The sequence below is a fragment of the Sycon ciliatum genome, chromosome 1 (genome assembly GCF_964019385.1).
Source record: "Sycon ciliatum chromosome 1, ocSycCili1.1, whole genome shotgun sequence".
NCBI lineage: Eukaryota > Metazoa > Porifera > Calcarea > Leucosolenida > Sycettidae > Sycon > Sycon ciliatum.
The window spans coordinates 24,927,422-24,953,974 of NC_088643.1; the positions used below are offsets into that span (position 1 = coordinate 24,927,422).

The 26,553-nt window shown below is 45.8% G+C and overlaps 2 protein-coding genes across 3 annotated transcripts in view; both read left to right on the forward strand.

Moving 5' to 3' along the window:
• LOC135819757 (uncharacterized) overlaps nt 1-16,013 on the forward strand; it is a 54,102-nt gene extending 38,089 nt beyond the window's left edge. Inside the window, exons 13-18 of the mRNA XM_065333023.1 lie at nt 715-918; nt 3,301-4,422; nt 4,753-4,858; nt 11,524-11,590; nt 13,635-13,714; nt 14,699-16,013. Coding sequence (XP_065189095.1) covers nt 715-918; nt 3,301-4,422; nt 4,753-4,858; nt 11,524-11,590; nt 13,635-13,714; nt 14,699-14,997 — 1,878 coding nt within the window. The 3' untranslated portion in view covers nt 14,998-16,013. The remainder of the gene's footprint in view (nt 1-714; nt 919-3,300; nt 4,423-4,752; nt 4,859-11,523; nt 11,591-13,634; nt 13,715-14,698) is intronic.
• Nucleotides 16,014-20,738: 4,725 nt separating this feature from the next.
• Nucleotides 20,739-26,553, forward strand: part of LOC135806911 (activin receptor type-1-like) — a 20,691-nt gene continuing 14,876 nt past the window's right edge. The window contains exons 1-4 of one of the 2 annotated variants that reach the window (XM_065321070.1): nt 20,739-20,998; nt 23,768-23,845; nt 24,190-24,529; nt 25,151-25,276. In XM_065321070.1, coding sequence (XP_065177142.1) covers nt 24,233-24,529; nt 25,151-25,276 — 423 coding nt within the window. In that variant the 5' untranslated portion in view covers nt 20,739-20,998; nt 23,768-23,845; nt 24,190-24,232. The remainder of the gene's footprint in view (nt 20,999-23,767; nt 23,846-24,189; nt 24,530-25,150; nt 25,277-26,553) is intronic. The other variant, XM_065321069.1, reaches the window with a different exon arrangement.

Below are 26,553 nucleotides of genomic sequence, written 5' to 3' on the forward strand. Positions count from 1 at the left end.
GCACAGATGATAAAGCAGAAAAACACAAAGTAATGTATCTGAGTATTTGTTGAAATATATGATCTTATCTAAAACGACCAGCCGTGTTTGAGATTTTTAATTATCTTAGAACAACGTGAAGAGCCAATACTTTATGTGGTATTGAGGGTACCCAGTTACGTGTATGAATCAGTACTTGTTGCGCCTTTAGTTGTATGTTCTGTTGCAGGATAAGTCTCTTTGTAAGATAACTTATTTCGCTATTTCTCTGTGTATCTATCTATGTGTATTTCTCTGTCTCTCTCTCTGTCTCTCTCTCTCTCTCTCTCTCTCTCCCTCTCTCTCTCTCTCTCTCTCTCTCTCTCTCTCTCTCTCTCACACACACACACACACTCACACACACACACACACACACACACACACACACACACACACACACACACACACACACACACACACACACACACACATACTCCCTCTGTCTCTGTCTCTCTCTATGTATGTGTGTGTGTGTGTGTCTCTTCTCTCTCTCTCTCTCTCTCTCTCTCTCTCTCTCTCTCTCTCTCTCTCTCTCTCTCTCTCTCTCTCTCTCTCTCTCTCTCTCTCTCTCTCTCTCTCTCTCTCTCTCTCTCTCTCTCTCTATCCATCCATCCATCTGCCTATCTCTCTCCTGTGGGCTATTTCTCCGTGTATCTATCTATCTTTATATCTATCTCTTGCGCTATGCTATTGCAGAAGGCTCCAAAGCAACCGAAGATTCTGAGTCAGGCAGCAGAAGTATTGCGCTCAGTGCAGAATGACATTGGCAAACCGTACTCCAGCAAGGACATGTTCACAAACAGCCTTTGCACCGCACTAAACCTGACACAGCTCAGCAATCCGGACACGATTGACAAGCAGGTGATGTCATTCACGAAAGCGCTGACTGCATACGGACTGGTGAGATTTCAGCTTTTCTTACCATATGCGGGGACTCAAGCAGACAAAACGGCTGCATTTCGAGTGTGAAAAGGAGATGGCGTCGTGCACCGACTCCTCTCGATGCATACTTGGAAATTTGTAGCATTTCAAACACTGCGCTTCCCATGATAACTCGTTGAATGGCTAACACGACTGAGTTGAATTTTCAATAGCAAGATAAGATTTCATGTCACTTCCTACATTTAGGCATAGTTCAGGAATGTGACAGATGAACTGTTTTATCATTTCCTGGGGCTGTTGTTAGAATGGCACAACTTTCAGGGCTACTTTTTGGGTTTTCATGAAAAACTGGTATTGTGCACTTGATTCCGCTTTATTCGAGTAGAAACAATTAACCTTTTGAGCACGCGTGACGTTCTGACACGTCATGACCAGTGCCACTGTGACACGCGTGACGTTCTAGAACGTCACGAGTCAGTGCGGAACTACATCGATCCCGCGTTTCTTCCGTGGCGTGGCGTCGAGCTGTACCGCTGCACAGAGGACTCCTAGGATGTACGCGTACCGTAAAAAAAATGCGAGTCGCTCCGTAAGTTTGAACTGGAGTTACATGCGCGTGCATGCATTTCAAAATACCAATTTCGCGTAAAACTACCTTTCTGAAAACGGTCATAACTGTTGTAATCTTTGTTCTATTTCCAAAACAAAAACAGTTCTGTGCTCAGGATACATGAAAGAATCGTTTGAAATCAAGTTTGCTCACATAGAGTGAATTTAAATTTTTTTACTGCGTGGCAGAGGTTTTCAGTGGGCCCGGGCTCAAAAGGTTAAGAGAAGTCCCAAAAAACAAGAAATTAGGCCCGAAAGTTACCCCGTTATGAATCACGCCGTTCGACATGACATCACAACAACTGCTGCATGTCATGTCATACGGATCGTACAAGATTTTACAGCTCACCCCAGTCCCGACAGGCCCATACGTCTCGTACCATTAGCGTTACGTCGAGTGTTAACCGCTGGCTTTGTGAGACATACCCCATGGAAATCATGAAAACGTTCACTTATTAATAATAAGTTATTATGCAATCAAAAGAAAGGACCAACATGTTATGTGTTGTCCGTAGTTTGTGTCCAACACTAGCAGTTGCAGTTGTAAGCAGGATGTTGTGTAGTCAGAAGGTGCAACAGCTAGTACAATACTGACTGATGTGATACTGACACTCAACCACATGTTAAGCTCTATCACGTGTTGTATGCGCAAATCAACCGCCTTCCAACTCGGAAGGTTATAACTTATGAAATAACATGAGAAAGGGAGAGGTGAGTGCACTCAAGACGAAAACAAGCCGGCTAAATATCACTGCGAACTAAGAACGTTAGTTTTGACGAGATGGTGACGAAAGACGAAGGGTCACAGCAAAGGACGGCCACGGCTCACACAATGGATAAAATGTAAGATTTTGGTCCTTTCTTTTAATTTTTTGGAAGCGGAAGGATTTTTCCAGCCATGCTGCGACCCACAGTTAATTGGGAACTCATGGCCTGGCACGAGGGAAACATGGATGCAGTGAATGGGATTTTCGGTGTTTGACCACTTTGTGGTGGGTCTGATCTACTCACCTCCCACCGCTTTAGGAGCTGCATCTGCGCCTTGATCCTAGAGGGTGATGACGTTCCTGCGGATGCTGAAAACTCGGCCTTGAGCCGAGTCTCACCGTGAATTTTTTCATTTTTTTATAATCCTAGGCTCTCCATCCGAGTCTCATTATGCAATGTACTTCTTATTCAAACTTAGTTTGTTTTTTTAATATGTAGCAACACACCTGTGCCCTGAGACTAAAATTTAATGTGGTTCCTAAGTAAGTGTTTCGTATTTTCAATGGTGTTAGTCGCACTTTACCGCGCGTAAAAGAAAAACCAAAAATCGACCCTGCGGCTTACACCCCTGATGCAGGGTGCGAATCGACAAGCATCACAGAGACCCATGCATAAAAATGAATGTTTGGTATCCTTTCACATTGTTACGCATAGCGCAATCCATCATTGCACTTTAAAAACATGCGGCTATGCACTCTTACTCCAAATGTCTCAAAAATACGAATTTTAGGTCTTGACAGGGTGGGGGGGGGGGGGTACGGCTAGCACCCCAGAAACACGGTATGTTTTATGAGAGCACATACATACTAGATTAGTTTAGTTTTATTCCAAGCAATACATGGCTGGGGTAGCCAATGACCACTTTGCGTGGTGATTGCAAGGTTTTTATAGCCAACCATGGCTAACAAGGAAAAAGCTTACATTGTACCCTATTTCAAGGCAAAACAGCAATGTGAAGGAGATGGGATTGATCTGTTTCTACGTTTGATCCATTCTGTAACACTCTGATGTCGTGTATGACAGATCGTTTCTTTCAATGCTGCGCAACTGAAGGGTCTCATTGTCAACCGTCCTGGCTGGCTATTGGAGCATGCCGTCGGTGTTGTCTTCTCACCGGGGAACTTCAAGGGTGTCATTGTGAAGTTCATCAATGGTGCAGCACCACTGGAAGATGTTATTCGCACGCTCAACGAATGTAAGGAAGCGGAAGGGGAAGGGCTAATGATCCTACGCATGGTCATTCAACTCGGTGTAGCTCTTCAAGTTGGTGAGGAGCTGCTGGCCCCGCAAAAACTACCATTGTCAAGCTGCCGCCTGGGTACAATGCTGAAAGAAGATGCTGAGGACACCGCCAAAATCTTCTATGCTGGCATGGAATTTGTTTGTGAGGATGCCCCGGGCTTCTCCCCCGCTATGGTTGTCCGCGTGCAAACCCAGCTCTATGCATATTTTAATGACAAAAATCACCCATTGAGCAACCTGGACAAGAATCCCGTGTGCAAGCTACACAAGAATATTGTTGAAATCGCCACAGGAGATTCCTCGGCACTAGGCTGCGTGTCATTCTGTGAGAGTATGCTTCGCGCCGTTGCTGTTGTTCGGGCTGATGAAGCAGATCGTTTTGATGCGTTCTGCTTGCTCAACATCCTGCAACTGGTGTTCTTTGATATGAACGAGCAGCATAGCCCTGGCACGTCATTCCAGATGAAAGCTGTCAGCCCATCGTCGATACGCAACCAGCTGTCAACTGTCTCCAAAGACTTCTCGTTCGTTTCTTATGATACAGATCACGTACGTCGAAACTTCTCCAATGGAAGACCTCTTCGCACCGGTGCTTTCAGAGACAAACCTTCAGACTTCCTGTGCCTGCCAGAGAATCATGCGTCACTGCTGCCCGACTCAGTGGTCGAAAAGCTCGACTTGGCTCTCGATCAAGAAGATCTTGTCAGGTTTGCAAGTCTCCTGAAGCGCCCACGGGCCCGGGCCAGTGTAGATGACAGCACCACAGTCACAAGCCTGATCAGAACGTGGTCGTTTGCTGATGTGCGAAACACCACAACCAAGCTGTTTGAAGTACTGGCAAGATCTGATGAAGCTGGGACGTATGGTGATATCTGCAGCATCCTGGAGGAACATGAGGAACGTGTGAGTTGAAGAGAATTGTTTGAGTCACACTGATCTAAGTAGTGTAAAGGTATGATTGTATCGTACAATCTAGGAGGGGATCCAGCAGCTGGCACACAAGGAGCAGAATCATGCCAATCTATCGGCAGTCCAGAAAGCTCCAGAGTACTTGCAAAAAGTGCACCAAACTTAGTTGCATTCGTTAAAACGTATGAGTCACGTTGTACAGCACAATGATTGTGTGTCAAGTTCAACCCATACGCGTATGCACGTGATCTTCTTGGACAAAATCGAAGTTCCCACCAGGTTTCACTGTGAAAAAATAAATCTGCCTGGTTGGTCATTGCACAGCTTTTCTGCCTCTTCCCGGATATTTTCCACGAAGACGGTGTGGATGAAGAGGCCGCCAAAAAGGAGGCACACGAAGGAGAATCTGAGGTCTCAAGCGATGCTACGGGTAAGGCCATTTCGAAATGTACTGCAAAGGATCATTCTTCTCTATCATTGCTTAGAACCTTTCCTCTTCCTCCTTTTCTTATATCACCACCTTCATCATTTTGCAAGGACTGTGGCAATACGCCCAGTGAGAAGGCGGATTTTGCCTGTGCTTCTGGTGAACTAAAATATAGCTAAACAAACAAACCTGGAAAATACCAGTGCTTTCACTACCCACCATGCACAGACCTCTGACTAGCAGTCTGTCCAACGCTCAGGAACAGTCATACTAATCCTGTAGTTCCAGTAGATGTGCTAATGTCACTGATCTGTGACAACGAAGTATGGCATGAACACTTGTAGATGAATACACAATCTGCGCTGAATACATGTAGATGCACGGATGTTTCAAGAGTACACTGGTGCATCAGTATGTCCTTACGCATTGGCTGTACATGCACACAAATGTTCAGTAGGGGCCTGTTTCTAAAATAAAATCATGGTCGGAATATTACTGCTTGCATAGCGTTTAGGAACTCAGATGGCAAGCCGAGGTAATATCAAATTGAAAACAAGGAAAACGGTGGGGCACAAGTTTTGCATTAGAGTCCACCAACTACTAGGCTAAGTTAGACCAGATTTTAAACTGTCAAAAGTGCACGATTTAGCACCAAGCTGACAAGGAGAACTGAGAAATTCCACGGCATGAGAGTGAGCTTGAGCACTGCTCGATATCGCTAACCAATCACCTTCCAACTTGGAAGGTTCAAGGATATTGGTGATAATTCCAAAGAGGGGAGGTAAGCATCATCGAGCTGAACACAAGACATACCCCTCGGGAATGGAAAAAAAAGTACTGTAAAACCGGAAAGTCTAACGAGTCACAAAGTCTAACGTTTTAACCGCCAATTATTTTTCGTTATTAAAAAAAACGTTATCGCTAGATGTCTGTGTATAGATTCTCATACAGATGGGTGGCCAGGTAGCCATCGTTAAACTTTCTGCACGTTATCATGCCAAAATTGCAAAAACGTTAAAAACGTTTTGGGCGTTGGACTTTCCAGTTTTACAGTATGTACTATCCAAAGTTGACTCCTGTATCCAAAGTTGACTCCTGTGTCCAAAGTTGACTCCTGTGTCCAAAGTTGACTCCTGTGTCCAAAGTTGACTCTTGTGTCCAAAGTTGACTCCTGTGTCCAAAGTTGACTCCTGTGTCCAAAGTTGACTCCTGTGTCCAAAGTTGACTCCTGTGTCCAAAGTTGACTCCTGTGTCCAAAGTTGACTCCTGTGTCCAAAGTTGACTCCTGTGTCCAAAGTTGACTCCTGTGTCCAAAGTTGACTCCTGTGTCCAAAGTTGACTCCTGTGTCCAAAGTTGACTCCTGTGGCCCCAGCACCACGATACCGATGATGTTCAGTATGTCAAAATGCTCGAAACTATTCATTGCACTCAGAAATGTACGTGGTTAATGCCACTAAACCAGGCTTCCAGCGCTGCAAACAGCCTCCTCTGCACTGTCATCATACTGAAGTGCCGGTCAAGCGAACCTGTCATGTGTAAAGGTGTATGAAAACACCAAAAGGCACGTAGTATGCGAGGCTAGCTCTGTTGGGACCTGCTGAAAAGTCCGTCGTACACGAGTTGTACATCTTATCAGAGTATGTCATATCCGCACACATTTTGTATTTACGCTTAAGGGAGGAAAATCCGTGCGACGAAAAAGGTCTGCACTAAGTAGAGGATATAACCCGAGTCAGAGGGTTATCAATAAAACTATGAACGGCACCATTCGGATGTTTCTTCTAAAATACATAAAACTCTCCTCCTCCATGCGCTCTAAAGCCGACCACTGCTACCCTCGGTAGCCATTACTCACACCAATAATCTCAAACAACGAAGGGGTCACGGGTAAATAGTAGTAGTAGTAATAGTAGTTTTCTAAAAGAGGTCGGAGGCAGATAATACTTTACAAAACGAAGGTAAGTTTTGGGTCGCACGTATCCACGCAAACACACATCCAGTCAAATAAGGCACTTGTCAAAAGTATCCGAACGTTTTCGGTCCCTTTGAATGTGTTGTCACTGCAATTGGTTGGTGTTACTCCTCATCGAGGCAGCAGGTAAAGCATTCCAGCGATTATCAGCGAGAAAGGATATGATGTTTTAAAAGGTTTGTTTGTTTGTTTGAAGTTTTATTTTACATCGCAAACCAAACGGGCATTGATGCCCAATATTATGATGGCGATAGAATAAAAAGGGTGGCTCGATAAAGCTGTACTTGAGAAAATGAGAAAACAGTCAATAGGAAATATATGTACAGGTAATTACAAGTCAAGCACACTCACAGTGTTGCACTGCGCGCCTCCCAAAGGCTGGGTTTCCTACGAAAGGCAGCACCCATCCTGGACGACCATGGTCGAGTGACGGTCTACAAGGGATTCGTGCGACCCCTACTTGAATATGCCCCACTGGCCTGGTCGAGCGCAGCCGCAACTAACATGGCCCAGCTGGACAAGGTTCAGCAACGTGCCCTGCCCTGGTTTAGTCATAACACTATTTATATTATTTGGTGCAATACTAGCGCCCCTTTCTCGCACCAAATTATTATTTTTGGTACCTGACCATGCGACCCCCCTTTTTTCGATGCCAGGTTGCAACGCTAAAGCCGAGACCCCTGGTCGGTCGAGTTGCTCCCTGTACATCGGCACGTCGTCCCTACATCCCCTGTGTCTTGTTTTGTGTTTGTCTCCACATGTCTCTTTGTAGGGCTGTATTTCCCAATAAAATAAATAAATAAATAAAAAAAGTTCGAACAGAATTAACAATCAGAGAGAAATAGGGAGATGAGGACCTATGCCAGAGGGAGGTACTATTCGGCCATATTAGCCGTAGAAACGCTTTCAGCAATCTTTTAAACGGGGATGGACGAAGAGAGGACGTGAGTTCCTGTGGCAGGGTCATGCCTAGAACGCGCGACGGGAAGTGCAAGCATATGGCTAACTTGACCGCGTGTCTGCCGGTCAGTGTCGCTGGTGGCTGGGCGGAGAGTGAAAAGCCCATGCAAAAGCGCAATAGCATCACCATGCAGGCAGCGGTAAACGAAAACAAACAATTTACGGTTAAAGCGACGTACCAGAGGTGCAACATTAGCTATCGTCAAATAGTCGTTGGAAGATGCGTACGGAACAAGCCTCCAGGGTTGACTGTATCAGTTACAGACAGAACATACGACGACCTTCGTGGTTTATGTTCTTCTTGCCGTGTCTGAATGCACCAAGCTTCTGGTGTACCTTCTGCAGTACGAGTGCGCTCTCAATCTGCAGGTTGAAGGCTAGATGGTCGTCGATGATGACCCCCCGGTACTTTGCTGCACTTTGCGACATAGAGATCACCATTTCCTTCTGACAGCTGTTTCACCTATCAAAGGCTCTTCAGAGAAGGTGATACTGGATATTCAATTGACAGGGCAAAATTATTAGTAATATTCATAAGGTCAATTACAATATCCAGTACCGTATTTCCGCAAATAAAGGGACCGTCCTCGTATCCAATGCCTTCCTCGAATACAAGGCCGAGGCAGGGGGAGATTGAAAAAATACAAGACCGTCTCCGATTAGAAGACCGGGCCTATGAGGTGATTTGGCTTTTTTTTAACACTTGGTAGTTTTAACAAAGGTGTAAAATTTGCTTTTCTTCTGGCTGTTTCTCTGCTCTGGATGGCTGTATCGAAACATGGGTGGTGGCAAATGAGCCAGTTTATCGTACATCAACATTGACCAGAAAAATTGGTGCATATAATTTAATTATCCCTGCCACGTCGGTATAACTAGTGGTGGGTGCTTTGCCATTTTGTGTAAAATGTGTAAAATGAGCCCCTGAATGGACGAGGAGGGCAGTGAATTGCTTCCGCAGGGCCTGTGGACGACGTCAGGCCGTCTTGCCATCACTAAAGACAGTAATGAAGAACAGTAGGTCACGGAATACACTCTGTGAGAACGAAAACATGGCTGCGATGCTATGCTACCTATCCAATTCCACCGTATAACACAGCCACTAGTTACGAATACAAAAACACGGCTTTCGCAGCATACAATGCAGTTCACTCCTCTGTTGACAGATTAATTTTCATCCACTAGCAAACCTTGAAGTGATATCTATCAACTTCAGAACATTGATGACCGAATATCCCAGTTTGTGATGCCATTTTACAAATTTGTTAAAAATGACACACCAATTATTTGAATCCTGAGAATACTATGAAAGTAGGACATGATTCAAGACACTTTCCAAAGTGGCCCGGATCATTCCCATTTTTGGACACAACGGGCATGAAGGATAGCACTTCCACTTGCAACAATTCCTTTGGACGTAGCTTTGTCTAGAAGTGACTGAAAAAACGTCATTTTCAAGTACAACCATGTTAAAAAAAAGCCAAATCACCTCGTACTGAATGAGTCTAGAAGACCGTGCTCAAACTGTGGGAAAATAGAAGACCGTGCTCATACTGTGTAGAAAAAAATGGAAGAACGGGGGTAAAACTGTGTGGCGAAAAATAGAAGACTGGGGTCAAACTGGGTTGAAAGAATAAAAGACCGTCCTCGAATACAAGACCGTCCTCAATTATAAGGCCGGGGTAGGACGAGTTTGAAAAAAATAGTAGACCGGCCTACTATTTGCGGAAATACGGAATCACCTTCTCTGAAGAGCCCTTGATAGGCGAAACAGCTGTCAGAAGGAAATGGTTTACCCGTGATCCCTTCGTTGCTTGAGATTATTGGTGTGAGTAATGGCTACCGAGGGTAGCAGTGGTCGGCTTTAGAGCGCATAGAGGAGGAGAGTTTTATGTATTTCAGAGGGTTATAATAATAATAATAATAAAACAGGTCGCGTAATGAAGCAGCATAACGATAGATGTGCAAAGTCATGATGACTTGTCCACTTCTATCCTGGGTTCACTATACCGTGCGTTGCAGCCGCGAGCAAAACCAGCTCAGGCTGAGAATTCCCTCCATGATTGCTTGTCCAAAGCGCGCATTCTGAGCCCACTCAGATCAGTCATGGTCTTCAGTGGCATGTCTCTGGCAGCTGTGCTTGCCTTGACTGCCGTGGCCAGGTTCGATTTCGGGCGTCCACGCACACCGGTGACATCTCGACGGAAGTAGTTGTCCATTGCCTGCTGTGGTGGGGCATCTGAGGGCATCCTCAGAACATGACCCAACATCCGGAAACGGCAGACATCAACGGTGGCTGTGTGTGTGTGCTCTGGAATATAGGTCTTTGTTGGAGATGATGGCAGGATACCTAATTCCGAACAAGTTCCGTAGTTGACGTCTATGGAAGGCGTTCAGCTTCTCCAGTGCAGCCTCTGTCAGTCCCCAGGTCAGAGGGTTATACCGGCTGAATATAAATCACAGTCGGGATTTATGTGAGGGTACGGTATAACCCGACTGTGAGGGTCATATCCTACTTATGCCAGGTACCCCTACGCATTCCCAGAACAACGAACCTTGTTTGGAGATCTCCTAGATCATGCAGTACCATGCGGTACATGAACATGTTCTGCTGGTTATCAGTTGTCGTGAAAGAATGGTAGAGCAAGATCAGAAGGAGATTCCTCCGTGGATGTTTAGCATAAGATTTCCGTTCAGTTCCAGTGCATATTGTAGCATATTGCCTCGTGAGCGGTGTGGAAGTCAACTGAATCACTGGAGTGCTGGAGTTGTCGTTGAATCAAACTACCGTCACTAGTTAGACTACAGTTTGGAGTCTTTAGGAGTAAGTGTAACTATAATTACGGTACAGTGCTGATTTTCACATGCGGCATCTTGCAAACGATTTAGCTTACTTGCAAGTAGATGCATTTGCATGAACTGTTTTGTATCACTGTATCACATTTCATTCCATTCTAGCATTTTCCAATCGGTTTAGATGGAATTTGAAGTACACTCTGTATCATAAACTAAGTTACGAAGGAGACAGTCTGTTGATGATCTTCAAATCTTCCAAGTACATGGACCGTACATCAAGTTGCCGATCCAGTCCGGATACTTTGTGGTTATTCGACATTCTTTGTCCTGAGATTCAGTATAATAGAACACTCGGTAGAGGAATTCCAGGTCATTTTTCTTTTCCATTGTGTGCTGCTCCTCGGCAGTAATGCCGTTCTGTGTGGAGTGCATGTGTTGTCCGTTGTGTTTGTTGTGAATGGTCCGTGCGGTGGCAGTGCCCTAGCGTACATACTGTGCACCGGGATTTGTATTCAATATATATCCAGCGCGCAATTTATACTGGCCAATATAACCATGGCTAGACGAGCGCTGATTGGCTGAAAAGAGGCCCTCCGCACCGTACCATGGTACACGCAGGTGTACGTCTTACCTGGGTACGTACTGAGTGAGTTCCAGTGTACTTTGGTAATGACTGGTGGACAAGCTCATTTTCATGCTGTCGAATGTCTCAGTACTCCTCGTCAGTTTGGTGCAAAAATGGTTCACGTCTGACTGGTCTGGTTGGTGGACTCAAACGCATAACTTTTGCCCCGCTGTTTTCGATGTTTTCAATTTATAGTTTTTATATGCGCGTGACTGGGGGTGGGGGTGGGGGTATTTCACCACCCAGCTCTCCATCGATATCAACATCATGCTCTATTGACGGTTTATCTATGTCTATTGTTTGGCTGTGTGTCTTAGAAGCCACCTCCAGTGCCGGGAAAGGCTTGACAAAGACCTGTGAGCTAGTTTTGAAACTGGAGCCTTAGTAAGTACTCATCACCGCCACTTCCACCGAAACTGGGTGACAGCGCCCTCCTAGGTGGAGATTTGTATGCATAATGTCATTAAAGCGCCATTTCATTCTTATAAAAGCACGGGTGACCACGATTGGCTCGTATGTTGTAGTCACAGGCTTTGGACGCTGAGTCGACTGGTTTTGGTCCGAAAAGGCTGTGATGCAGCGTTTGGCCCTTTTTCCCAATTGAACACGGTTTAGTAAGCGGTCACGTGCTCATGCGTACACCAGTCACCTGGTCACCATGCCCGTAGGCTACAACTTACAGCCTGTTTGGACGTGCTCCTGTCACTCTAGTTGAACCTTTGAACCTTTGAGTTGAACCTTGGTGTGAAAGTTGTAGCCTGCAGGTATGGTGACCAGACAACTGGTGTATGCACAAGCACGTGACCGCTTACTCAACCGTGTTCGATTGGGAATAAGGCCGAATACTGCATCGCAGTCTTTTCGGCCCTAAACCAGTCGACTCAGCATCCAAAAGACTACAACATAGGGGCCAATCGCGATCATGCGTGCTTTTATAGACCGAAATGGCGCCTTTAGTGACATTTTCCATACAAATCCCCATCTAGTGGGGCTCAGTCACCCAGTTTCGGTGGAAGTGGCGAGTTCGATTGGGAATAAAGGAGGAAGGGAGCATCTCAGCTTCCTCAGACCAAGACTGTTCAACTCCGCACCCCGATGACTACAACTGGTGAAAGTTTGATTCCAGGGTATACTCCCCCTATATCCATCTCAAATAGCTCTTGCCCATGCATCTTGTCTTCAGTTGTCAAATGATCCTTTTATCCCCCCCCCCCCCCTACCCTCATGTGATTGCGAACACCCACATGTACTCTCACACAACAACCATACTGGCAACTGTTTGGGTGTAGCTTAGTCTTGTATTGTGCCCAACTTGGACACACAAGCTGTGCCCAGCTTGACTCTGCTGAGTCCCTGACTACTATACTACTCCTCTGGCATGAAGCCATGCCTGTCAGAAGGGAGTAAAGGGCAGAGGGAAAGACGAAGATACTTGTCAGCTACAGCAAGCAAGTGTCAAGTGCACGTTGAGTGAGATCACACCACTGTTGAGTGAGACCACACAACTGTTGAGTGAGACCACACAACTGTTGAGTGAGACCACACAACTGTTGAGTGAGATCACACAACTGTTGAGTGAGACCACACAACTGTTGAGTGAGACCACACAACTGTTGAGTGAGACCACACAACTGTTGAGTGAGACCACACAACTCTTGAGTGAGACCACACAACTGTTCAGTGAGATCACACAACTGTTGAGTGAGACCACACAACTGTGGAGTGAGACCACTCAACTGTTGAGTGAGACCACACAACTGTTGAGTGAGATCACACAACTGTCTTGCAAAATTCGATTGGATTATTAATACTAGGGCTGAAATAGTGCTCTCCAGGCACAAACCTCTACTTCACATTGTTGTCCCCAGCGCGGGCTCGCGAATTAGATGGTTTGGAGGCAACAACGTTGTCACGGAATGGCCAACGGTCCTCAGCGCTTGTTCACACCTCCATGAGCGACACTGACTCATGCTGCTATCTGGTGCTCAAGAGGTGTTTGTCGCGCTGGAAACGGAGCGTCTCTGTAAGTTTGTATCCCTGTTGATGTTTGTGCCTGGAGAGCACTATATAAGTGATGCTCTTCGGGCACAATCTTCCTCAGCCTACTCAAGCTCAACTGATGAAGGATGAATTCCCCGAAACACTGTGTATTGAGCAGGGAGTGGTGCTTTCTTGCAGGTTTGCCAAGTGGACGGTTCGATGGACTTCTCGTGTGCTCTGGATGGCAGTCGTGAGTCAGTCAATTGAGAATTCAAGTCTGCAGGAAAACTGTGAGCTCCCATGTAGGGAGCAACACACACTTCCCCAAAATAGAATACTCAATGGAAATTGAACACAAAAGCTTGACAAGAAACCGTTACCTAAATGGCCTACCGGCTTCCTGTTGTAAGCTCCTGCTGCTGCTTGTGTTTGGTTGTTTGTGTTGTAGTCACGGCAATTGGAGACCAAGCAAGCGTATTCAAACACTAGACTTGCCTCCGCAGTTGTCTGGTTTCAGAGGCCAAACCAGTGAGTGGAATTATGATTCTGAACAAATTTTTGCATTTGTTCTTCGTTCCTCCATGTCAATAGCTCTTATTCACACTCACCATTAGTGTTCAGTGTTACAGGCAAGAATTCAAAATCCGATACACGTGGACAGGCACACTCTCCGAACGCAAATGGGACAACACACCATTACTAGATGTTCTGGATTTCTCCTTGCAAAACACTTCAACCATAACTGGCATAACTCAAAAAAACCAAAAACTGCAAAAGGAAGCAAAAAAAGGCCAGAAAAGGCACAGCGCGCTTGCGCCACCACACACACGTACGCGTGACACAAAAGGCATCATGGGCATGACTCATACTCATACTCATAGTCATACTCATAGCACAAGCATACAGCACAGCGCAGCTGTAGCTAGCTGTACAAGCGCATGACCGCGGGTACAAAGGTTTTCAAAAATACAAATAATTTATCATAAGAGCAGCTCAAACAACTACACGTTTGAAGCGGAAACAGACTAGAAGAGAGACGGAGAAGCAGAGTAGAACGAGATTAGACAGAAGGAACTTGAAGAATTATCAATGTGAGTAGAACAGTAGCATGGACACTCGTAATAACAGAATAGACGACATGGCTGTAGACTGGAGCATCTCCATCTCCACCTCCACCAACATGAATCAGAGGAAAATAAATAAGTAAACAAACAAGGTAAGGTCAAAACGAGAATCATTCAAGAGGCTGTCTTGGAACATATGTAAATAGGCGAGTGGCGACAACATTCAGTATGTTCAGTAAAATGCACTGTAGCGACAGGCATACACTAGTCAGGCCGGTGAATGTGAATACCAGAAATTGGCCCAGGTTTTGGCATAATCTAGTCCTATAATTTTATATCTGTAATGTACATGTGGCAGCATGTGTTTCTCTCTGTTTTTCATTACTTACTTTGTAGACATTTTTAACCTGATTGCCACTTCTGTGTCATTTTTATGTAACGTATGCAGATCCCTGGAAGCACCCAGACTTTCCAACTGACCGGTATCGTGGCTGGATACTCACCCTGCCAGCAGCTACGTTCCGGAGAAAGGTCATTGCAAAGCGCCTGCTACCCGGCAATGGTGTGATTGAAAAGCTGCGCCTCCGTGAGAAGAACGACGGGACTCGAGAGCATAATGAAGACTTGCTGACTTATCTCCTGCCGGGTGGCCGGGCGTACTTCAAAACCTTCCTGGATATCATTGAAGCCATGTACCCGTACAAGCGTTCTGAATTCGAGGCATTGCTGGATCCTCCTGAAGCATGAGCTGAAATCATTGTAAGTTACTGGATCTATCAAAATTATCACTACTGCTGCTGCCGCCTCATTACTGCTGCTGCTGTTGCTATATTTCTGCTGTACATTTTCAGCCCATGGTGCCTTCGGGATCACTACCACGGAAGTGTCTTTGCTTTGTTGTTTGTTGGTGTGACACATATGTGCCTTTTATAGAGAAATAGAAATATCATCTTGGCTCTTCCCATCGGCTAGCACTATTTTTGTCATTACGCTTCTCAGTTTGGAGGTCACTAATCAATGAGACTTCCATATTATAAATCTACTGGCTGTTCCAGCATATTTTGCTTCTGAAATTTATCGTTTACGATTTACATGGATCAGAGTCTAAAATTGCAACTTTTTATTATATTGTTGGAGAGCACAGGCAAGTGTCCTCAATGGCTTTATTCTTGCTGCCGCATTAGGGTTTTGGCTTGCAGCAGTGTGCTTTCCAAGAGGGCAATGGCACATTTCCGAACATGACCGTTCTGCTCTCTGGTTGACATTATTCGCAGTAAGAGCTTAGCGTAAAGTGCCTCCTCTTATCGCTCCTTTCTTCTTTGAAATTACGGCACCCACTGTTCCACAGTAATGGCTATTGTGTTAAACACAATTTTTTGTTTCTTTGTGTTCTTTTAGACAGTTATCATGAGGGCAATGATTATGTGTAAAGAAGTTTGTTTGATATGATATTAATGTTGTTGTTGTTGTTCACCCTGTTCAATACCCTCAACTAATGCATACTTGTTGTTGTACACGTGAGCATCTCCCCTTCCTATTCTTTTGCCTTGTGAAATTTCTTGCTGGTTATTTCTATTTGGATTGTTGCACTTTGTTGGTTGGTCACCTGTACTACAATGTATGTGCAAACATGTTAGTGATCGTTTCTATGGGAACTCAGGTGACAAGGCACTTTCATTTATCCTTATCCTGAGCTGTGACTGTTGGTTGGTGGGCCCAGAGCATATCCTTATCCTGTATGTACTTCGAAAGTATGTTTTAAATGTCACGCCATCATGATCTCCCTCCGCTTCCTTGCTACTCAAGTTCCACCATGATCCCATGCTGCTGGGTGCCATGCGCGTCGCGCTGAGTGTCACTAGATTGTTTTTTTTTGCCCCCAGTGACCAGTCACCCCTTGCCTGCTGTGCATGTCACAATTGCAGTTTCTAGCACACCTGTCCAATACATTCCTAGGTAACGTTACTCAGGTTCAAGTCCTGCTTGGAAGCGGAAGGATTTTTTCCAGACTTGCTGCGACCCACAGTTAAGGGGGTTGGGGACAGTTAGGCCCAAAAATTTAATTTCAACATCAGCCCAATCTGACATCAGGTTTGAATAGGTACAGCCTTATATTTTCGCTTAGTGACATCAGTTTTTCAATTGCCTGAATAGGTCTTGCCAAAAACACAATTTTCCTTGATAACACACAATATCGCAAAATCCGAAAATTGATGAGAAATCGTCCATAACAATCATGTTAACACCAGATAGGACAGAAAATATGACATAAAATTACACAGACTGTTCGAGGTATTGACTAAGATGATATCAACACCGAAAAATGTACACTTTGGTTGACGATGGGATCCAGGTCGTCATTTCCTGGAGAAGAACAAAAAGACGCAAAAAATGAAACTTTGAATATTTTTTGCAGCTTATTTTTGAGTTTGCCCCACATGTGGATACTTCAAATACGTTCTATAAGTGGGTTGGAACAGGTTTACCGCGGCGAAAATAGGGGTCACCGTGCATATTCTGGAGAAAAATCCAAAAAGCTGTCAAAATTTGCCTAAAATTGGTAAATTCACGTATCTATATTGCTTGTACTTCTCTGTTGCTGCTTTGGTCATAGCTTATTGGATTCTTGGCTGTTAGGTGTTGCATAAACTCGCTAGAGCCCTCGGCGTTCAGAACAATACAAGGATGGAATAGCTGAACTAGTGAATTTGCCGGAAAACCCTGGGTGCACGCATTATCGATAGCTACTTTTCTCCATGATAGTACTCTCCTGTTGGTACTTGGTTTTGATACATGTACATGTACATGTAGCTGTGAGAGCGCTTAGCACTGCCCCATATCAAACTACAATGAAAGCTGACATGTTGGAACGAATCAGACAACATTGAGTCCTCTTGTTCTTCAACTATGCGAGCTAGAACGTGAACCCACACTGGCCAAAATGATGGTATTTTACGGTGCGCACAAACAAGTGAAGCCCTGTGCCACAGGGCGTTACTTACAGTTGGGTTGCTGCTGGTTCTTGGCTAGGTGTTCAGCCACCGCTAATATTATCTTCCTTGAGGCTGTCACCCGCTTCTTACCTCCGACTTGCTCCTTCATCAGTCTGGAAATGGCTGACTCACCACTTCGTTTGTAGGACAAGACAAAGTGCTTCATCACCAACTCACTAGCAGCTGCCCGCACTGCAACTGATTTAGAGAAGCACGTTGCTTGGACCAACGGTTGAAGGGTGGCCAGCCGCTTTTGCTGATGTTCTGCAAACTCCTTCGCCGAACATGCTGATGCAAAAGTGACAGAGTGCTACAGGATACTGGCATCAGGGCGAGCTTCGACAATTTCAGCTAGGGCCGCAACATCCGCAACAGCATCATGAGCAGCGAACTCATTCCCAACGATGAACTATAAATCAATGTGAGGCTGTAGCTTGGGAGCTCCGGTATCGCGGTTTAGGGATCAGAGTGTTCACCCAGCACAAAAATGCACACCATCGACACACACATGCGTGCACACACACACACACACACACACACACACACACACGTAACACAAAACAATTATAGAACCGCAATAATGGGTGGTGGCGGAGACAAGTACAGGCAAATCAGAATTGAAAACACTCATCATTGAACGCACTACAAAACGCAGGCCCACGCCAATACACACACACACACACACACACACGCGCATGCTCTCACACGCAATAGAACACGCCCGCGCGCACGCGTACACACACATACATTCACGCACGTGTACGTACCCACCCACATGCATGTGCACACCCACGGCATGTGCATGAGTGGAGATGCCCAAATACACATGTCACACCAACATGCCCTGGGAGCGGTCATGCACGTGTGTATAGTATGTGTGCGAGGGCACCGTCCACATGAGCGCATATGCATGTGCATGTTCATACATGCGTATGGTGCACACATGCACAAACATGCAGGTCTATGCAAACACACACACACACGCTCGCGCGCGACGCGCATACAGTGTGTTCATACATTTCCATAGCCATAGGGTTGAAATGACACGCAAATATAATGAATAAATCTTATGAGATTGATAAACACACTTACCCAAAGCAGCTTTGGTGTTGCTTGTGGAAGCACGGAGGCCAGGGTGTTGAGCATAAAATTCTCCATCCCACACTGCTGACACGGACTGATGATGACAAGTACGCTGAAAAGGCCGTACCTCTTCTCTTCAACGCAATCAACTTGATGAGCGCCAGAGGTTGTTGTTGTGTTGTTGTTTGCCACATCCAGCATTCTGGCACGCAGACAATCCCACAGCCAGATACCTGAGATGAACGATTCGTCGACCGTGAAGAGGGGCACTGAACGACCTCTTCGCGGGAGTCGAATCCAGTGGCGTTGGTGGTGGAGATCGCCCTTTCCGTTTTTCAGGAACTTGATCGATCGTTTGAGCTTGCGAAGCGTCCCCCTCCTCGGCTTCTTGAATCGTCCAGTACGCAGAATGCGAGGCAGCGTCGTGGGTGACAGATTCCTCTCCCGCGTCTTCATCTCCACGACACGTCGGCAGGAGAACCAAGCTATCCAAAAACCGCCGATGTCAAAACAAATCCGCAAGTCCACTAGCGGCTGAGCTTCTTCCTCATCTTGTCTCGACTCGAGCACGCGCTGCGAAGTCATGCCTCATGCATGCATGGTCAAACTGTGCATGATCGATCGCGTCCCATTTTTCCACTCCGAAAGGCATTATTATTTTCAGAATAAAATTCGGAAATCCAACATGGCGCTAACTGTCGCGAACCCCCCCCCCCTTAATTGGGAACTCGTGGCCTGGCACGAGGGAAACATGTATGCAGTGAATGGGATTTTCGGTCTTTGACCACTTTGTGGTGGGTCTGATCTGCTCACCTCCCATCGCTTAGGACGGCTGCATCGTCGCCTTGACCCAGGAGGGTGGTGGTGTTCTTGCGGATGCGGAAAACTCGGCCTTTGGCCGAGTCTCACGCGAACCGTGATTTTTTAATTAACATGACTCATGAGCATTCACTTTGTTGTCTGATGACTGACATTTTGTCATGAAATTCTGAATAACAACAATACATTCTTTCTCGTCATTGTGAACTTGTGTCGCAGGCTCCTCTTCGTAGGTTGAGCGCTCTCGCAAGTCAACAGCATCCGTCTTCTTTGTATGTACACAATAGCCAGTGCTGCAGACAGCAAGCTGTTTGCACCAGAGTGCTCAAACTAAAAAATGGTAGAGAGCGATGCATAACGCGCCGAGGAGTGTAATATCCAATGTACAAAATAGTAACGTTATATCTATTTGAAACTCGGATGTTGAGCCATAAATAAATGTAGAAAGGAAAAGGACATAAGGATACGAGTTAAGAGTAACTCTCCATCACTGTAACTGGATACTATATACAGTCAGAAAGTGCAATAACTAGGCACACAACTGACAAGACAGTTACAGTGATGGAGTGATGGAGAGTTACTCCCAAATCGGGTTGGGGTTTTGGAAATAATTGGACAACGTGATGTAGGTTCGAACCCAGCGACACTGCGTGACCCTCGTATATCTACACACGTAACAAGACTAATAAAACTTACAACAAGGCCCAGGCAAGGGTTTTCACGGCTCCCCGATGGTTCTACAGGTGGAATCCTGATAATTCGAATATGGCTCAATGCCAAATAACGCGCAACTAGACTTGAGAGGGCATCGCACACAAGTTGCATACAAATTCAGTATACTACAATGTGTACATGGTAGACCCTGAGCTCTGCAGGAATGCAAGTCACAGGTAACCATACTAATATATTGTATTACTTTGAACTACTTTGTATGCAACTACTCTGCAATGCCCTCTCAAGTCTAGTTGCACGTTTATATTTGGCATATCATCTATTAGAAGTTTTTCCAGGACCGATTTCTATCAATACGATTCCCACATAAAATTTTCTGATAATTCGAACCTCGATCCATATTCGAAGTTAGCGAAGTGTAATTCGAAGTTCACTGTACACTGTACTGGTCGGTTCAGTTTCCATGAGCAGGCTGTGCCGTTCAGTTCAGTGTCCGTAAAATTTGTGTCTAAGGTCCATAGCGCAACTCTGCGTGACAATGAGAGCATTTTGACAATCATACAATGTATGATTGTCATATTGAGTTGTGGGTTCATGTTTGGATAATTAGAATGTCCGGATAATTAGAAGTTTTTTCCTGGCATTTTGAGGTTCGAATTATCAGGATTTCACCTGTATATGTAGGCTGTTGTACTTTTGAAACGCACCATGAGCTGTACTACATCAGTACTCAGTACTGAGTGTCAGTAGTGCCAGTGGCCCAGTGCCTGTGGTGGTAGACCTGATACTGATAGACTAGCCACGTGTAAATCTGCATGACTGTACAAAGTCATGTAGATCTACATTGTACTTACAACTGGGATGGTCATGATGCGACTTGACTCTTGAGCCTCCTCCGCGGCATGGCAGGGTCAACTGCGCTCTTCCTAGCGCCATTTTATAAAGTGCTTCCTGAAAATCGCGTGGTCGATGTCGGACATTGTCAAATTGCGGTCTTGTTCGCCTTCTGGCAGAGATCGTGTTCATCCAGTCGAGTTACAGTGGTTCCTTCCGTTTGTCCATAGCCATTTTACGATTGTGTCCCAAGGCCACGCGGCGTCTTCAAAGCAAGTTCCGAGTGCCCGGGAATAATATTCGCAGTCTGGTCTGGAGCGCATTCTATCGATCACTCGTCTCCACCGGTAAGTCGTAAATCTGACCATGTGTTGCGTTGTGTCTAGCCGATTCTTTGCCTGAGGCGACGGTAAGCCGACCGGTGGTAACACGGGTCGCGCTTCTTTTGTATAAAATAGTGAATACTTACGATGAAACGGTTTGAAGACCGATCCACACGCTGCGTCTTGTGCATTTCGTTGTCGTGGAATTGTTTTGAGGCGCAGTGTGAACGCGTGCTAAAAAACGATAACAGATCTAACAACTAGTAATACTTCAATTCTTCTTCCTACAAGTAACAAGATTGCCTGTTGCCTTCAAAATTAAATGGTCAAGTGAGCGTGAAATGTAAACACGTTTGGCCAATGTGAAGAAGCAGGGAGATAATTATTGGTTGGGAGATCTGATGTAGGAAGATGTAGTGTTTCACTTCAGAGTTCGAGACATGTCTCCTGGTTGGGATATTCTGCATCTCTGGGAAAAGGGACGGCGGAATAGGCAACGTTACATCGCTTATGTACGTGTGTACTAACTTGCAGCAGAAAAGTATCAAAAGTAAACTAACTTGGGCCTTGATGGAATGTTCACAAAATACACGTCATGGTAGTGTAAACACGTGCAGTTCCAATTTGTGCTTCATGTCAAAGTGGCATCAGAGGCGGCTAAGTTTAGATAGGACCCTGACCACAGCTAGAACTAACCAGAATGGCTCAACAAGAATGTTTTGTAGACTGGCATCCACAGACCTGGTAACATTCAAACAACTGCAGGTTGAACCGGGTAAGGTGACATTGGGTTTCCTTAGTTGGCAACATGAGAACGCTAAAAGACTTGAATATCAGGAAAGAGTAACACAAGGGAAGTATACCCTGAACGAAATAGAGGTTGCGACGTCGGCGATGATTTGTGAGAAAGGGTTCGCTCCCCACACCGGAGCTCGGGCTATTCCGCCGACTTGACTTGACACTTGACTGACTCACGACTGCCATCCAGAGCACATGAGAAGTCCATCGAACCTTCGACTCGGCAAACCTGCAAGAAAGCACCACTCCCTGCTCAATACACAGCTGCTTGGTGTTCACAAGGTGTTTGTCGCGCTGGAAACGGAGCGTCTCTGTAATTTTGTATCCCTCGTGATGTTTGTGCCTGGAGAGCACGATATAAGTGGTGCTCTTCAGGGACAATCTTCCTCAGCCTACTCAAGCTAACCTGATGAGGGGTGAATTCCCCAAAACACTGTGTATTGAGCAGGGAGTGGTGCTTTCTTGCAGGTTTGCCGAGTCGAACGTTCGATGGACTTCTCGTGTGCTCTGGATGGCAGTCGTGAGTCAGTCAAGTGTCGAGTCAAGTCGGCAGAATAGCGTGAGCTCCGGTGTGGGCAGCGAACCCTTTCTTACAAGTATACCCTGAAATAAAAATTTCACCAGTTATAGTCTTCAGGGTGCGGAGGCGAATGGTCTGGGCCCGAGGAAGCTGAGACGCTCCCTTCCTCCTTTATTCCCAATCAAACTCGCGCACTTCCACCGAAACTGGGTGACTGCGCCCTACTAGACGGGGATTTGTATGCAAAATGTCACTAAAAGCGCCATTTCGTTCTTATAAAAGCACGCATGACCGTGATTGGATCAGATGTGGTAGTATTTTGGATGCTGAGTCGACTGGTTTTGGTCCGAAAAGGCTGCGATGCAGCATTCGGCCCTTATTCCCAATCGAACACGGTTGAGTAAGCGGTCACGTGCTCGTGCGTGCACTAGTCACCTGGTGACTGTGCCTGCAGGCTACAACTTACAGCATATTTGGGCATGTTCCTGTCACTGAAGTTGAACCTTTGAGGTGGACCGTGGTGTGAAAGTTATAGCCTGCAGGCACGGTGACTAGGCGACTGGTGTACGCACGAGCACGTGACCGCTTACTCAGCCATGTTCGATTGGGAATAAGGGCCGAACGCTGCATCGCAGCCTTTTCCGACCAAAACCAGTCGACTCAGCGTCCAAAAGACTATAGCATATGGGCCAATCGCGGTCATCCATGCTTTTATAAGAACGAAATGGCGCTTTTAGTGACATTTTGCATACAAATCCCCATCTAGTAGGGCGCAGTCACCCAGTTTCGATGGAAGTGGCGAGTTCGATTAGGAATAAAGGAGGAAGAGAGCATCTCAGCTTCCTCGGCCCGAGACCATTCGACTCAGCACCCCGAAGACTACAACTGGTGAACATTTGATTTTAGGGCCTGCTTCCGCTTGAACATTGACCGTGGGGGGGGGGGGCAGGGGCCTTTGCACCTTTTTTAGTGCTCAGTGAATGGAGCAGCCGCACTTGCATCCACTGTCTTTCTGAGGCACCTCTGCCTCCTCATATCACAATCTACGGGAGGCAGTTAATCCTCGTTGATGGGGTACAATCGTTGTCGGGTGTTCCACTGTATTGTGTGTCAGGGGCTCGGTCCGCCTGTCATCGGCCAGTTCACATGCTACGCGATTTGGCGATGCTGTAAGGGCGGGTTTCCTTGCCGGAATTTGCGCTGCATCGTGCTCGTTCTGTTTTTTTTGGTTTTTCATATTATTTGAGTTATAGCTTTACTGTGAAGTAGAAGTTGGAAGGAGGGGCTGAGTTGGTTGAACTGCTTAGAGCTAGCGGTCTCATAATTGGAACTGATGTGAATCCGAACAAAATCACAGGTAAAATGATTAAGTAGACCAGGATTTGAGAAAGGAACTGAGCTGCATGGAAAGCATGAAAGATGATATTTCCTCATTGAGATCCGTCATTCCTTTTTTCTTTTCTTTTTTTACCAAGGCACATGAAACGCGCATGCACCTGGCAGAGGAACAACACCAAGGATCAAAGAAGTACTGATAAGAGAGGCATGAGCAAGTAAAGCAGTGTAGCATGCACTACCATATGTACAGGCAGCATGATTACCACAAACAGCAGCATACTAGTACATCCTCAATCTGGTTTCGTGACACTACAGTCAAGCACACCCTTCACCAACTCAGCCCCGCCAACACCACTGACAATGATGGGACACATGATTGACTACTGATAGCATACTGAGTAGAATTAATAACCTCTTGCCAGAGCCAGTCACATCCATACTCCAGTTTAATGGTACGGTCAACCTCCCTTGCTTTTTAACAAAGGTTCGTTAGTGACAAATTCCGTCAATTGACATGGCCATGGTATAATTATTATGTTCTTTTTTTGTATTGCCTCAGGACTTGCTCCGACATTGTGTGTATGGCCGTTAAGCATTAGCATATGCAGTTTGTATTTTCCATTATGAACGCAACTGGAAGTGGGGACGAGGTACACACGCCTAACAACCGCGCCGAGCGCGTAGTGATCTACGTGGGTATTTCCACAGCTGTTACAACGGGTCTGGTGCTGCTGCTAGTGGTGCTGTATCGCTGTCACAAAGCCAAGCACCCTGGAGCAGCAAGTCCAAGGCCACAGCCTTGTGAGCAGGCTCTCAGGACACATAGCAGCAGCTCGGGCAGCAGTGACGATGGCTACTATAGCCTCAGCAGTGCTCCGAATAGTGGCCGAAACGATAAGGTGAGAAAGGAAATGGGCTGGGCAGGGGTTGGTTCACATCTAGAAACAATCTTTGGGTTGTTTGAGAGTGATACATTGTTAGCAACAAGCTAATCCCCTGTATTTGAACAGCACCATTATGACAAGTGCGACTCTGACCATGGGTACGCAGATATTGATACAGTGAAACTCGCCTAATAGGTGCTGCGGAATCTATCCTGATATGACGCGATTCCTCTTGACACAGCGAGACATGGTGTGTACTATGCGCCTTTATTCAAAGAACTATGGCTAGGGACAGCAGTCTACATCTCACGAACACAGCTCATGTAGCATGTACCGTATTTCCCTGCTTGTAAGTCGCACTCACTTGTAAGTCTCATTCCCATTTCCCGGTCCATGTTTTATCATTTCCATATGTTCACTTCAGTAGTAAGTCACGCTCGATTGTAAGTCGCACCCCCTTTGTTGTACCCCCTTTGTTGGGCCTGAATTTTATTGTAAAGAGGCGCGACTCATATTCGGGGAAATACCCTGTATAATATACCCATTGTTTTCTAGATTTGCTTGTGTTGTGTGTTGTTCACAGGTGTGTGCAGCCTAATAATAAGATGCACTTGTCGTCTTCCATTTGTCTCGTAGGTCTCAAAGGAGAAGGACCACCAGTGGCTACCTGTTGTCAAAGGGCTAACGAGATGCATATCCGAAGGAGCTTACGGGCAGGTGTACGTTAACCCCTCCACCGAAGCACAGTACTATGCATTGAAGGTGAATATCTGTATTGCTTGATTCAGCAGTATTTTTTTTCTAGCAGCCTCACTGCAATGAAAAGTGGTGTGTGCCTTGTCATGGTGTAGGACACAAAGGTGAATTTGCTAGACCCAGGTTGAACAAGATGTGGAGCCCAAGAATGTTCAGCCTGGAAATATACGAGGGTGAAGCTAAGAATTCCAGTAACTTTAAAAAAAGATTTTACTTCAAAAGCGAATACAGCCTTTGAAGAAACTGCTAAGATCAGGTGGCTAAAGTTGGGCCCTTCGAAGTTCTTGTAAGGCAGACTCGTAGTTGCCGACAATGTAGTGTTGATCGACTTCTTGTCTGTGGGTCATTATGGTCATGTTCCATTACTACAATGTTGCACAAGTGACCAGTTAGAATTGCTTTCTATGGGATATGCATAGGAAGTGAAACCTGATCTAAGTAAAATGTAAGTCACCGTGGGAGGAAACTGCAGTTATCATCACCCATCCTTTTAACCCTTTACCGTTTTAGGTATTTGTACAGCAAAAACCGACCATCATTGTTCATGCCGTAACTTTTTTATTTTTCACTTTTATTATGTACAAAATGGGGTGATTCTGAAAGTAAAAACCCTCAGGAATGCGATACAACAACTTTCAAGTCCAGAAAACGAACACAGATTTCACTATTTAGCACTAATATTTATTTGGATTTATTGCCGATCGGGCAAACTGTTGCAATATGCAATAAATCATATCCTTGCACTGGAGTGGGTCCCTCAGGTAAGTGGATACCAGGTTCGTTCTCTGGGTGGAATGCAGGAGTGTTACCAGTCACAGCGGTGTCAGCATTGTCCCAAGTATTGCAAATATCGACTAGTGCAGGTTGCACCGCTGGCTGTACATAGTACCTGTGCACCACGACCTCTACCGTGCGACGGCCTATTCCACGGCCGAATCCTCTCTCTCTGCCACGTCCCCTTCCACCATTAGTGGCACTCATCTCAGCGACACTGTCGTCGTCTGTGACATCCATGTCACTCTCACTGGCGCTGCTTTCACTCGCCATGTCATCGTCGCGGTCGTCGTCAGAATAAATATTTTCAACAGGATTGTCTGGCTCCACAAACTCATCCTCGCTGGATGAGGCAGCGACAGAGTCGTCAGGTAGGGTCTCCAGAAGCGAAAGAGCTTGCTCCGCGTCCATGGCTTGCACAGCAGGGCAGACAGTCGTGAGGCCAGCTCAAGCAAAAGTCGAAATAATCTGCAGGCAATACCAAAAGTCGCAGGGTACGCACTTTTCCC